Below are 13,562 nucleotides of genomic sequence, written 5' to 3'. Positions count from 1 at the left end.
TGAGTAACTGATCTTACTGTGATGGAAAAACAGCCCATCCTCCACAGGAACAGTCCAGCATGTCCATATGTCCATCTCAACAGGCTTCTGGGAAGAGGGAGCCCCTTATGGGTCCAGTAACTGGGCAACTGGCTAGGACTAAAGCCAAGTGGGGGTGTCTATATCCTGCCCACATATGTGTGTTTTATTTTTATTCTTTCCTTTGGCATCAAATAAAATTACAAATATAAAGCAAGTATATTTCTACACATTTTTTTTTTAGATTAAGCAAACCTCAGCCTGGTTTCAGGTACCCCAATGAGAAAAATAAAATAAAATTGCACTTGTGGTCTGTCAGATGAAAGACTGAGTTAAATCGAGGTTGTTTGGCCCATAGAACAGGCCACACATGCTGCCCCAACTGGCCCATCATGCCATCTGGACACTATGCTCAACAGACTCCCAGAATGACTCCTTCCCACAACACCCAAGAGGTAGGTAGGGGCGATCACCCCCACGGATGGATGTAGCACACAGAGGGCCAGGTTTAGGTGGCAGAGGCACCTTGGATAAGCGACAGAAGTTCTGGAGGGCAGGGCCAGACCTCCAGCTCCAACTGTAGCACTATCCCTTGGGAGAAAAGCATTTGGTTGTGAAAGAAATCCCCATTATGTAGCACATGTCTGCAACAGTGAGGGTATAGAAGTAGGAGGTAAAAAGATGGCACTGGTCTAAAGATGACACTTCTAAACAAACCTCCAGGCTAAAGCTGCCACCTAGGCAAATCTGAAGGACTGTGATTATGATGGTGGCACGTTCCCCAGGCCATGTGTGTCTCCTGAGTGGCCCTGCCATCTTCACCTTCAACAGATCAATGAATTAGGTGGCAAGGATTCCCCTTATAGGGAAACCACAAGTGGACCTGGTGATAGAAAAGGCACAGGCATCCCTGATGGTTCAGCTCTCCCCTGCCTCCCCTCAGCCTGAGTGGAGGGACAAGAGATAGAGGCTGCGGAGTCCGACCATAGCTGCTGAGAGTCAGGCCCCAGATCCAGGAACTCAGGATAGAGCCAAGGCCTGTGATCTCTTCCTCTGAGATAAGAAGCCTCAACCCTGCCCTTCGCCCTGCCCTGGTCAGAATGGCCTGACCAGAAAAGCAAACGTCTTACTGAGGTAATGAAGAATACCTGCTCAGCTCCACAGATTTCCCCTCAAGCTCAGCATAAAGAATCCCTGCAGGAAGCATTCTGAGGATAAAGGCTGAGGACCTCTGCTTGTGGGGACATGTCACAAGTTTTAAATTAAACACTTTCCCATATGCAACACATGCACGTGCACATGTGCACATGTGTGCACGCGCGCGCGCACACACACGCACACACACACACACACACACACACACACACACACACACACACATTCTTTTAGCCTGCCCCATTCCAAGCCCCAAATCCCACCCCACAAATATTGTCCTCTGTAAACATGTAGGCAGGGACTCCCACAGTCTCGGCACAGTCTGATAATGATCTGAAGATGGCTTCATTAGGTGCCCCGGTAGGTGATATTGGTGAAGGTGGACGTGGCCTCTTTATACAGTGGGTTGTTGGCCTGCAGAGAGAACAGGAAAGTGTCTTATAGTGAACTCTTCAGCCCTTCCTCACCCTGAAGGTTTCGATTTCATCTTCAAGATTTGTCAAAGACACCCTTCAATGGGAACATACCACAGATGAAACAGGCTAATGCTCATTGTACTCACACATTTACTCTTAGAATGGGAACGGAGAGGAAGCAAGAAGAGGAAAGAGAAGGTAGGCATATTGCTGCTATTTTTAAAGGTTTAAAATCAGTCTATTGCTCTTTGGAAGCCCAGCACTCTTTGGCAATCCCAAAACATCCTAGGAGAGCTTTTATCGGGCCTCTCCTATTTCCTCCCATCTCCCCCACTTTGTCACCCTTCTCCCCTTTTTCCCTCATTGTGGCAGTGCTGGGTGGTATGAGACAGAAAGAGAAATATACAGCAAAACACAAAGCACTGTTTTGCTGAAGTAATTCTCAGTTTGTTTCTATCTCCTCTCTTCAGTCACTACCCACTAAACTGTCATGTTATCAGGAAGTAAACTCCTCATTAGGCTTCTCAGATTATTTTCCAACAAGAAGTGACAGATCCCATCAGGTGAAGTAGTTCTTCAAGAAACCCAACACACCCTTGTGCGCTTTGGAGGTTCAGATGTTCTACATGGTTCTAATAAACACATCAGTTTCTTGGGAGCTGGAGACACAAAGCCCTGGAGTCACCATCAAATGGAAACAAATTTTCAGCCCCATCCTGGACATTCAGACATTCAGGAGTTAAATGGTCATTTGGAAGGACCAAAAAAAAAAAAAAAAAAACATAAAATGTGGAAGATGAATCACAGGAGAATTAAGTATATCTCCATAGCTGGGCGTGGTGGTGCATGCTTGTAATCCCAGTACTTGGGAGGCTGAGACAGGAGGATCTGGGTTTGTGGCCAGCCTCAGAAACTTAGTGAGATGCTCCACAACTCATTGAGACCCTGTTTCAAAATAAAGAATAAAAAATAGGGTTTGGGGGTGTGTCTCAGAGGTAAAATGCCCCTGGGTTCAATCCCAAATAACACACACACACACACACACACACACACACACACACACACACACACAAATGTCTCCATAAATACTTGTTTGATTGGGTTAAATCAGGATAAACCACAGGGAGTCTAAAGAGAAGAGTCTGATTTGGAAGCCACCATCTCACCACTGGGGAAAAAGAAGAGAATGATGTAGAATGACATCTGCTATTATTTCTAAGAGGCTGGCCCCAAAATTAACTCCTATAATTACCTAATTCCCTCTCACAATCAGGTGAGCTACTGAATATTTGTGTTCTCAGTTTCCTTACTCATAAAATGAAAACAATAAGCTGAGCATGGTGGCACACACTTGTAATCCCAGTACTTGGGAGGCTGAGACAGGAGTATCACAGGTTCAAAGTCAGCCTCAGCTACTTAGTGAGGCCCTCTGCAACTTCACGAGACCTTGTTTCAAAATAAGATAAAAGATTGGATTTGGGATACAACTTAGAGGTAGAATGCCTTTGGGTTCCATCCCCAGTACAAAAAAAAAAAAATGGTAACAATAATGTAACAACCCACATAGGGTTGGTACAAAGATAAAAATATGCTAATATATAAAAAGAAATGAGATCCCAACACATGGTAAGCTCTCAGTAAATGTTAGCTAGTACATTTGGGGGTGTGTGGAATGCTTTGACCTTCATTGCTATATGATGTACTACATGTCCTCAGTGGAGCTTTGTCCCTTCTCCCTCAAATGAAGAGTAAGTTGCTTTTCTTCATTGCTTCATGGTGTCAGAGTAGAGCTGGGTTCTATTTGTGCGGTCAGTACTCATGGCATGGCTCATGGTCACTGTGTGGTAGAGGGCTAGGTGGTTTTTAGAACATGTAAAGACAACAGTATAGTCAGACCATCTCCTGAATTCCAGAACAGAGAATAACCTGCATCTGCCAATCCCACTTCAGGTCCTGGAATCAAAAGCTTCAGAAAATTAGCAGCACCACACAGATGCTTACCGTGTCCCATTTTGCTCTGGCCCGCTCCTCCTCGAATTTGGCAAACTCCTTCCGGTCATGGATGGTGATGAGGAGCTTCCAAATGAGAAGAGTAGCGAGGCCGATGAGCAGAATGGCTCCCATCACCGACATCAGGACCACCAGGATGTCAGGGCCCTTGGGACACTCTGTCAGGAACAGAGAACAGGAAGCACTTGAAATGGCTGTGAATAAGGTCTGATTAGCAAGACTAATGAAGAACCGAAGAGGCCTCTGAGGGAAACAGAATGATCTTAAAACATAAGCTTTTTTTTTTTTTTTTTTTTCTAAAAGGGGCAAACTTTCGGATAGTAAGAAGCCATCCTAGGTGGTTAAAAAAAAAAAAAAAAAAAAAAAAACTCAGCCGGGCATGGTGGTACAGGCCTGTCCCAGTAACTTAGGAGAGTGAGACAGAAGGATCACAGGTTTGCAACCACCCTCAGCAATCTTCTGAGGCCCTCTGCAACTTAGTGAGACCCTGTTTTAAAATAAAATAATAAAATAGGGCTGGGGATGTAGCTCGGAGGTAGAAACCCCTGGGTTCAACCCCCAGCACACATACAAAAAAGGAGTCCTCCCCATTCTCTCTATTCTCTGTGAACAGAGGCAAAGTGTAACTTGTTCTTATGTCTGTGCCACTTGTGTCTGAGCTTGAATCCTGGCTTAATACTATGAGACCTTCAGTAAATTATTTAACTTTTCTGGGGGTCTGTTTTCTGCTTTCTCTTTCTTTAAAACAGGGAAAACATCTGGGCGTGGTGGCGCACACTTATAATCCCAGTATTTGGGAGGCTGAGACCAAAGGGTCACAGTTCGTGGACAGCCTCAGCTACTTAGTGAGGCCCTCCATAACTTAATGAGACCTTGTTTCAAAGTAAAGAATAAAAAATAGGGCAGAGGGTTTCCATCCCCTAACCCACACACACACACACACACAAAAAAAAAAAAACTGGGAAAGTAAGGTATGTTGGGTGGCACAGGCCTATAATCCCAGTACTTGGGAGGCTGAGACAGGAGGATCACATGTTCAAGGACAGCCTCAGTAAGTAGTGAGACTCTCATCAATCTAGTGAGACCATGCTTCAAAATAAAAATTTAAAAATAGGCCTGAGATTATAGCTCAGAGATAGAATGCCCCTGAGTTCAATACCCAGTGCTACACAATAAATAAATAATGAAGAAAGAGAGAAAGAAAGAAGAAAGAACATTCACTTTGAAAATATGTTAAGTCATAATTAAGTTAAGCATCTTTAAAGAACTCACAACACTTTCTGGCATAGAATACATGCTCAATAAGTAGCAGCTGCCATTGTTACTGGCATTCTTCTTATACCCAACTAATTTGCACTAATGTGTTTGCCTATTTAGCTCCTACAGGCATTTGTGTCTATTATTATAGATCAATTATTTACAACCCTACAGACTGTGAACCTAATGACCTTTTTAGTATGTTTAGAGACCCGGAGGCCTGCCAGCCCAATCTTTGGAGTTCTTTCTCAAAATATTTAGTCATCTAAAATTCTAACCCTAATGAAAGCTGACTTCCTGTTCAACCCTAGTCAACAACCAGAGCAGACTGAGGTACGTCACCCCTGTGAGGGTTAGCCGATTAGATTCTGCAGAGCTCTGCTTCCCATAAACCTCAGGTGTCTGACAAGTGACCTCAGTCCGGTAAGTCCAAGGGTTATGAAACTAGGTGTTTGTATATATGGGTACTGGCGAGTCTGGAGAGGAAGTCACGCCCACTTTCCACACTATCTCCTACCTTCCTCTTTAAACACACACCCTGTGCTCACCACACATTACACAAAAACAACCACCACCACAAACCAAGCTGGCCAGTTCCCAACCCACCAAATTACAGCCTGTCTATAAGTGAAGCAGCCCCTGGAGACAGGCTGTGGGGTTCCAGTGTCTGAATTCCCAAGAGTGAAGGCCCTCAGTTCTTCTGGGAAAGCAATTATGAATTATCTGTAAAACTGGGGTAGGACTGACCCTCAAACCTCAGAGTGAAATCTCTTGTGATCTGCATGTTAGTGTAGACAGACAGGTAGAATCCTGGGAGGTCTCCGGGGGGAAAACAATCTGTTACCCATCTGTCCCAACAGAGGCGGGTGGCAGGCTTCCCAGAAGCAGAAGACAAGATCAGGTGAACTCTGGAAGACTGTCCCAGACATAGTGGTGGACCCATGGTGAGTGACCCAAGGTCAGGGGAGTCTGAGTAAGGTTGGCAGATTTAGCAAATAAAAATATAGGGAGCCCAGATGAATTTGATTTTCAGATAAACAAGTTGCTTTTTAGCATAAGCATGTACCAGATATGGCACAGACATATTGCATTTTATCTGGCAACCCTGTCTGGGAAAGAAGAGGGCCCAGGTGAAGAGCCCATTCCCTGTGGTTAAACCCTCCATGGCCAATGCCCAACCAGTACTCCTTTACTGCCCTGTAGAAGCTCAGCCCTTCAAAGAGAGCATCTGCAAGGCCATGGGGAGAGGGAGCAGAAGAGAATAATCTCCTCCCCTGCTCCAGGATCTGAGCTCCTGCTTTCTCCTTGAAGCTAGAGCCCCTGGAAATGGTTGGAGGTAGAAATAAGAGAGGCAGAGCCAGGGAGACCAAAGAGAAAATGTCCAGCTCTGGACCTGGAGCCCAGCTCCCAGCACAGAGGAGGATCTACTGGCCCAGAGCCTAAGAAGCTCTCTACCAGGGCTACCATCCCAACTCTGTACCCCACAACTTCAGCCAGTAGATGCCAGTCTCAAAATCCCAAACCAAATAATTTGGTTAAGTGGTTCAGCAGGACTGCCTTCAAAGATTGTTGTAGCAAAGACCCCAAAGCAAAGACATGATGCCTTTCTGTGTGGGGTATGTGTGTAGTAAATAAGGATTGAATTCAGGGGTGTTCTACATCTGAGCTACATCCCCAATCCTTTTTTATTTTTTGGTTTGTTTGTTTATTTGTTTGTTTTTGGTGGTACTGGGAGTGGAACCCAGAGGCTTTCTACCTCCGGGCTATACTCCCAGACCTTTTTTTATATTTTATTTGGAAACAGGGTCTCACTAAGTTGCTGAGAGCCTCACTAAGTAGCTAAAGCTGGCTTTGAACCTGTGCGATCCTTCTGTCTCAGCCTCCCAAGTATGGGGATTACAAGCATGCGCCACCACGCCCAGCTTATTTTTTGTTTTGAAACAGGATCTCACTAACTGAGGCTGGCCTTGAACCTGCGATCCTCCTATCTCAGTCCCCCCCCAAATACCAGGATCACAGGCTTGCACCACCACACCTGGATAAGATGCAACTGACTTAACTTCTACCTTTGGAGACTGTTCCTTTGCTCCTGTAAGCGCTTGTCCACCTGACACCATTACAAGCCCTATCTCATTGCAATGCCATTATTTTTGGGGTGTGTGTATGTGGTATTAGGGATTGAACCCAAGGACATTCTACCTACAATCTACACCTCCAGCCCTATTTTTAATTTTTATTTTGAAAGAGGGTCTAACTAAATTCCAGAGGGCCTCACTAAGCCAGACCTCTGGTCTTCCTGTCTCAGCCTCCTACTGCGATTACAAGCATGCACCACCATATCTGGCTCCAATGTCATCCATAGCCTGTGAGTATCACATCTGCCTTATTTACTGTTATTTTCTCAGTGCCTAGCACAATGGTTGATTTATAGTAAATATTTTATTTTCTAATAATTCTTATCTTCATCTGTGGTTTAAGGGAAAGGCAGGTGTTATGGTTGTATGTGGTTCAAGTGTGTCTCCCACACATTCATGTACTGAAAGTTTGGTTTCCAATGTGCTGGTGTTGAAGTGGTAAAAATTTTAAGAGACAGTACCTAATGCAAGGTAAGTAGGTCAGTTGGAGGACTGCCCTCAAAATAGATTAATGTAGTTCTCATGAGACCCCAGTTAGTTCCCACAATAGAAGATTCTTATGAAAACAGCAAGTCTGGGCTCAATGGTAAGAGTACGTGCTTAGCAATAGCCAACACCCACCATGTTTGAATATAGCCAGGGGAATCCTTGGCAAAGACTGATCTAAAGGAGCCACATGATCATGGACTTTCAGCCTCCAAAACTGTGAACTTTTTTGTTTATACATTTCTCAACCTCTGGTATTTTGTTATAGCAATACAAAGTGGATGATATCAAAGGCTATATGAAGGTGCCAAGGTGAAGCAAATAAATCTAGTTGTTGGACAGTGACAGACCTGTGGTCAGTACATGTAGGACATGATGGGCTCCTCCTGCTTCCAGGGGCCCTTGAGAGTGAGCAGTGTTTTCAGTGTTCAGAGAAGCCTTGCATCAGTGCCCCAACCCATCACTACACCTGCCATAAACCTGCCAAGGTCAGTGCCTCCCGCCATCAGGCCTTCCTCTGCAGCAGCTGGCAGGTTGCTCATGGCAACCACCTCACATACAGTAGAACACATGCTAAGTGCTATAAAGTCCTAGGATTCAAATTTCTACTTCTGGACATTTTTTTTAGGTACTTGGGTTGTAACCTAGAGGCGTTCTACCTCCAAGCTACACCTCCAGCCTTATTTGTTATTCTTTATTTTGAAACAGAGTCTCACTAAAGTTGCAAAGGGCCTCACTAAGTAGCTGAGGCTGACCTTGAACCAGGATCCTCCTGTCTCAGCCTCTCAAATGCTGGGATTACAAGTGTATGCCACCACGCCTGACAGACTTCTGGATATTATTGACTCAAAAAGAAAAAATACCATGAAGCCAGGTGTGGTGACACACGCTTGTAATTCCAGTACTTGGGAGGCTGAGATAGGAGGATCCCAGGTTCATGGCCAGCCTCAGCTACTTAGTGAGGCCCTCCACAACTTAGTGAGACCCTGTTTCAAAATAAAGAATAAAAAGTAGGGCTGGAAGTGTAGCTCAGAGGTAGAATGCCCCTGGGTTCCATCCCCAGTACTGCAAAAAAAAAAAAAAGAAAGAAAGAAAGAAAGAAAGAAAGAAAGAAAGAGAAAGAAAGAAAGAAAGAAAGAAAGAAAGAAAGAGAGAAAGAGAGAGAGAGAGAGAAAGAAAGAAAGAAAGAAAGAAAGAAAGAAAGAAAGAAAGAAAGAAAGAAGTGCCATGATAGGGCTAGGGATATAGCTCAGAGGTAGAGTGCCTGCCTAGCATACATGAGGCCCTGGGAGGAGGAGGGGGGAGGAGGGGGAGGAGGAGGAAAAAGAGGAAAAGGAAGAAGCTTCCAGGCATATTATTTTTGGGGTTGGACCCAGGGGCATTCTGCCTCTGAGCTACACACCACCCTAGCCCTAGCGCTAGCCCTATTTTTTTTTTTTTTTTGGTGGTACTGGGGTTCCTGGAAGCCCTTTTACATCCGGGCTACACTCCCAGACCTATTTTTTTATTATTTTTATTTGGAAACAGGGTCTCTTAAGCCAGTAAGGCTGGCTCCAAACCAGCGCGATCCTCCTGTCTCCGCCTCCCAAGCGCAGGGATTACAAGCATGCGCCACCACGCCCGGCAGCGCTAGCCCTATTTTCTTAAAGAGTCTCTAGGCTGATGAAAGTCTCACTAAGTTGCTGATACTTCTTTCAAACCTGTGATCTTCTTCTCTTAGTCTCCCAAGTACTGGGATCACAGTCATGTGTCACCATGCTCAACTTCCTTAGCCACCTTCTATTTTTCTGTCTCCTTAATTAGGAAGTTACTTTCTTGCTAATATTTGTATTTAGATATCCCCTCATCAAGATGGTAGACTCTAATATCACTTTTAAGGCCATGCTTAACCCATTCTATTTAAGAGGGGTGATGGACACCTGACATGGTCCTCTCATTCCCTGGGTGCAGGGACAGAGCCTCAGTGTTCACTCACCTGGCTCTTCTACCACATACAGGATGGACTTTCCACTGGAGTCTTCATAGTACTGGAATCTGACAACACAGTCATCCTCGTTCTTGTAGGTACAATTTACTGCATCCTTGCCAGTGTCCTCTGGGGTAAAAGAGGGAAGAATATGGACGAATGAAACACAAGTCAATTCCTGGAAGATGGGGCCTTTCAAACTTCCCATTGCAGGACTTCTGGGAAAGTATGTGCCAGGAAACTCTATGCCTGACCTTACACAAGATGCCTAGATTCAAGATGGCTGTCACACCTGACAATTACTACTCACTGAGCCTCATAGATGTATCTTGTCCCTCACAGGCCCTTTTCAGTTCTTATTCTTTCCTCTTGAAGACATATTATATAACAATGTTATATATTCTGTCTCAAAGTCTGGCTTCACTATCTATTAGCTGCATAATCTTAGGTAAGTTTTTGGCCTCATTGAGTCTCTTTCTTCATCTATCCATAAAAGGAAAATCAGCCCCCACCTTATAAGGTTGGTGGAGAATTTTATGCATAAAATAAACAGTCCCTAACATACAGAAGGAGTTTCCTTCCCTCTCTTTTCTCTGATTGCTCAGTATTCTCAATAGTGTGCTTATACAGCTCTTATAGTTTATATCTTTCTGTCTCTGATGTAGTGTGCCTCCCAGGGCCATTCCTCCTCTCTGACTCTCACCATGCTTTGTAGGCTTCATCCCTTCTAACTCTAAAACCTGTTATTTAGTCAATGATACTGGGGGTTACCCTCCACCAGGTGCCCTATGTCCTATACTGATAAAACCAAACAGGCAAAACTGACACATGAGGAGATTAAGCAAATGTGTCAAATTCACACTGCAAATAAACAATGGAGCAAGACTGTAACATGAGTCTGGAAGCATATCCAATGGACCAAAAGCCAACAGTGGTGCCACAGCATACAAGAAAGAGTAAGGATTCCAGGACTCAGTTCTCTTCTTAGCACACCTTTACTTGGGTAAGTTAATTTTCCTGAGACTCAGTTTCCTCATCCACAAAATAAAGACATCAGTAGTACTATAGTTCTGCTTCATTCGGTTGGGAGAAAAAAATAATGGGCAGGAAATATGGTTTTATATCTTTCATAAGTTATATAATTCCATGCAGATAAAGCATTTATGTTTATAATGATTATGGAGGTGGCAGGAGGTAGACAGAGAGATACTTATCAACTAATTTATAAAACTCACCTGATCTAGATGATAAAACTATCTTGAGATCTCAATATATTCTGTCTCTCTAAGCTAATCACAGAAGCCTAGTCTATGTTTTCCTAGAAGAAAAACTAACTCTCCAAATTCAATTCCCAAATCACCAGCCTCCCCCAGCCCCACTTCCGATATGAGCCAAAAGGTCCAGAGATCTCTTTTCCATAACACTCCCACCAAAAGCTGACTGCCTGGCTGTGTCTTACTCTGGCTCTCACCACAAATGTGTTTCCTGCCTTTGTGGTCCCTTGATACCCTCAGAGATTACATCTCCCTGCCACCACCCAGAACTCCACTGGTCAGATGTGCTGACAGAGGCAAACATCATCTCCTTTAAAGTCAGATGAAGCAGACTAGACTTTAAACTCTTGCAGGCAAGAGTTTTGCTCCCACTGTGTGTATTTCTATCTGTCTTATTTTGGGGTTAGGATAGCAGGCTCCAGAAAGCTAGAAGCACTTCAGGATAAAGATTTTGGTTATAAATACATAACAGTGAAGGTTTCCCTCCAAACCAGCAAAGGTTTAAGCAAAAGCCTGGGTGTTGCTGGACTCTTAAAAATGTAAACCAGGCAAAGGCTTACTAGACCACTAGACTAAGATGATGACGATCATGGGCCACTTCCCAGCTCTGTGCCCCAGTTTCTTTATCTGTAAAATGGAGTGTGTTATCTTCCTTTCTTTGGGAGAGGGTGACGCTAGGGTGGCCCAATTTATACACCCTTCACAATTATCCACAGCCTCTTGCTGGGTCTGTGAGCTCCAGGAAGCAGAGGAGAGGAGAAAGGGACTGCTGACACGTGGGTCAGAGCAAAGGAGGCTTTTCAGGAAAGGCGGCCTTCAACTCATGCCTACTATGCATCAGGCCTGCGGGACATTTCTTAAAGTGGCCATTACTCTTCTGATTTACAGATGGGAGCTAGATAGGTTCTGAGATTGAAGTGGAAACATTCAAAATCTGTTTCTGCACAGCCCAAAGACCTGTAGAACTTACTAAGCTCTTTCACAGACTCAATCTCATCCCGGCAGTAACGGGCACAGGTATTTTCCTCGTGGAGGACCCCTCGGTCAAACTTCTTACACTCCACACACTCCCTAAAGAAGAGAGGACACAGTGATTAAGGCCAGGAAGCAGCAGCCTGTAGGTGTCCCAGCCCACCTCTGACCTCCATGCACCCAGAGAGCAGCTCCATAATCCTAGTGCTTGGGAGGCTGAGACAGGAGGATCATGCAGGTTCGAAGCCAGCCTCGGCTACTTAGTGAGGCTCTCAGCAACTTAGTGAGACCCTGTTTCCAAATAAAATATAAAAATTATGTCTGGGAGTGTAGCCCAGAGATAGAAAAGCCCCTGGGTTCCACCCCCAGGACCACACACACACACACACACACACACACACACACACACGCACACACGCACACACAAACAGACAAACACAAACACCTATTAGACCTTCTTGGGGGCCCAGATAGTCAAATGTGGAGGTCAGGAGTGGGGGTGCTCTCCACACACATAGGCAGGATCTGGCAGGATCTGGCCCCAGGTCCAAAGCTTCATTTTGTCCCACCCATGGCTGTGACAGAACAGTGAGCCCTACACAGTCTGGGAGCCTTTTTTTTTTTTTTTTTTTTTTTGGTGGTGGTACTGGGGTTCCTGGAAACCCTTTACCTTCAGGCTATACTCCCAGACCTATTGATTTATTTTTTTATTTGGAAACAGGGTCTCTTAAGCCAGTCAGTGCAGCTGGCGTCAAACCTTCACGATCCTCCTGTCTCTGCCTCCCAAGCACGGGGATTACAAGCGTGCACCACCACACCTGGCTTTTTTTTTTTTTTTTAATCCAGGGATAGTCTACCTCTGAGCCACTCCCTCAGCTCTATTTTTTATTTTTTTTATTGCTGCATTGTATTCATACATCATAATGGGGTAAAAAACTTGTGTAGACATACATGCACACATTGCCCAGTTAGCCCCTACCCAATCCCTACCCCATTCCCTCCCTGTCCCTCCTTCCCATGCTTGACTTAGTGGTTGACTTCGAAATGTTTAAAAACATCCTATGCTTTAGAGAGTTTCCTTCTTCCCCCCTCCCATCCCCTCAGTTAGGTTGTCTTATTTGCTCCTCTATACAATTTCCTTTTTCATCTAGAGTTCCTCCTATGACCCATTTCTCCTTAGCTTTCACATATTAGGGAAAGCATCTGATTTCTTATTTTTTGTGATTGACTAATCTCACTTAGCATAATGTCCTCCAGTTCCATCCATTTCCTTATAAATGATGTAATCGTGTTTTTTATGGCTGAGTAAAATTCCATTGTGTACATATCCCACAGTTTTGTAATCCATTCACCTGTTGATGGACGTCTTGGCTGGTTCCATAGTTTGGCTATGGTGAATTGTGCAGCTATGAACGTGGATACACATGCATTCGTTTTGAATCAGGGTATTGCTAAGTTGCTGAGGCTGGCTTTGAACCTACGATCCTTTTGTCTTAGCCTCCCAAGCACTGGGATTATAGGTATGCGCCACTGCCTGGGAGTCACTCCAAAGTGCCCACTTAGCTCTTTTTGTTGTTGTTGTTGTTTTGTTTTGTGAGGGCATTCTACCGCTGCACTGTACCTCAGCTTGTTTTATTTTGTATTTTGAAACAAGGCTTGCTAAGTTGCAGAGGGACCTCACTAAATTGGTGAAGCTGGTCTCAAACCTGTTATCCTCCTGTCTCAGCCTCCCAAGAACAGGGATTATAGGCATGGGGGGCCCACTCACTTCTTAAAGGTGCAGGCGTCCGGGCATGTGGGACACTTCTCACAAGTGTCCCCATAGGAGCCTGGCTGGATGCAGATGCAGCTGCCACATTCACACTTGCCCCGG

At 44.7% G+C, this 13,562-nt stretch overlaps 1 protein-coding gene across 1 annotated transcript in view; it reads right to left on the bottom strand.

Moving 5' to 3' along the window:
* Positions 1-1,521: 1,521 nt before the first annotated feature.
* Positions 1,522-13,562, bottom strand: part of ITGB3 (integrin subunit beta 3) — a gene marked incomplete at both ends in the record, with an annotated part of 70,993 nt that continues 58,952 nt past the window's right edge. Inside the window, 5 exons of the mRNA XM_080713555.1 lie at positions 1,522-1,587; positions 3,591-3,757; positions 9,453-9,572; positions 11,688-11,788; positions 13,458-13,562. The exon at positions 13,458-13,562 is cut by the window's right edge and continues 118 nt beyond it. Coding sequence (XP_080569681.1) covers positions 1,522-1,587; positions 3,591-3,757; positions 9,453-9,572; positions 11,688-11,788; positions 13,458-13,562 — 559 coding nt within the window. The remainder of the gene's footprint in view (positions 1,588-3,590; positions 3,758-9,452; positions 9,573-11,687; positions 11,789-13,457) is intronic.

This window comes from Muscardinus avellanarius (assembly GCF_963383645.1).
Source record: "Muscardinus avellanarius genome assembly, chromosome: 16".
NCBI lineage: Eukaryota > Metazoa > Chordata > Mammalia > Rodentia > Gliridae > Muscardinus > Muscardinus avellanarius.
Note: the sequence above shows the minus strand (reverse complement) of the source record. Positions and strands in the feature narration are given on the sequence as shown.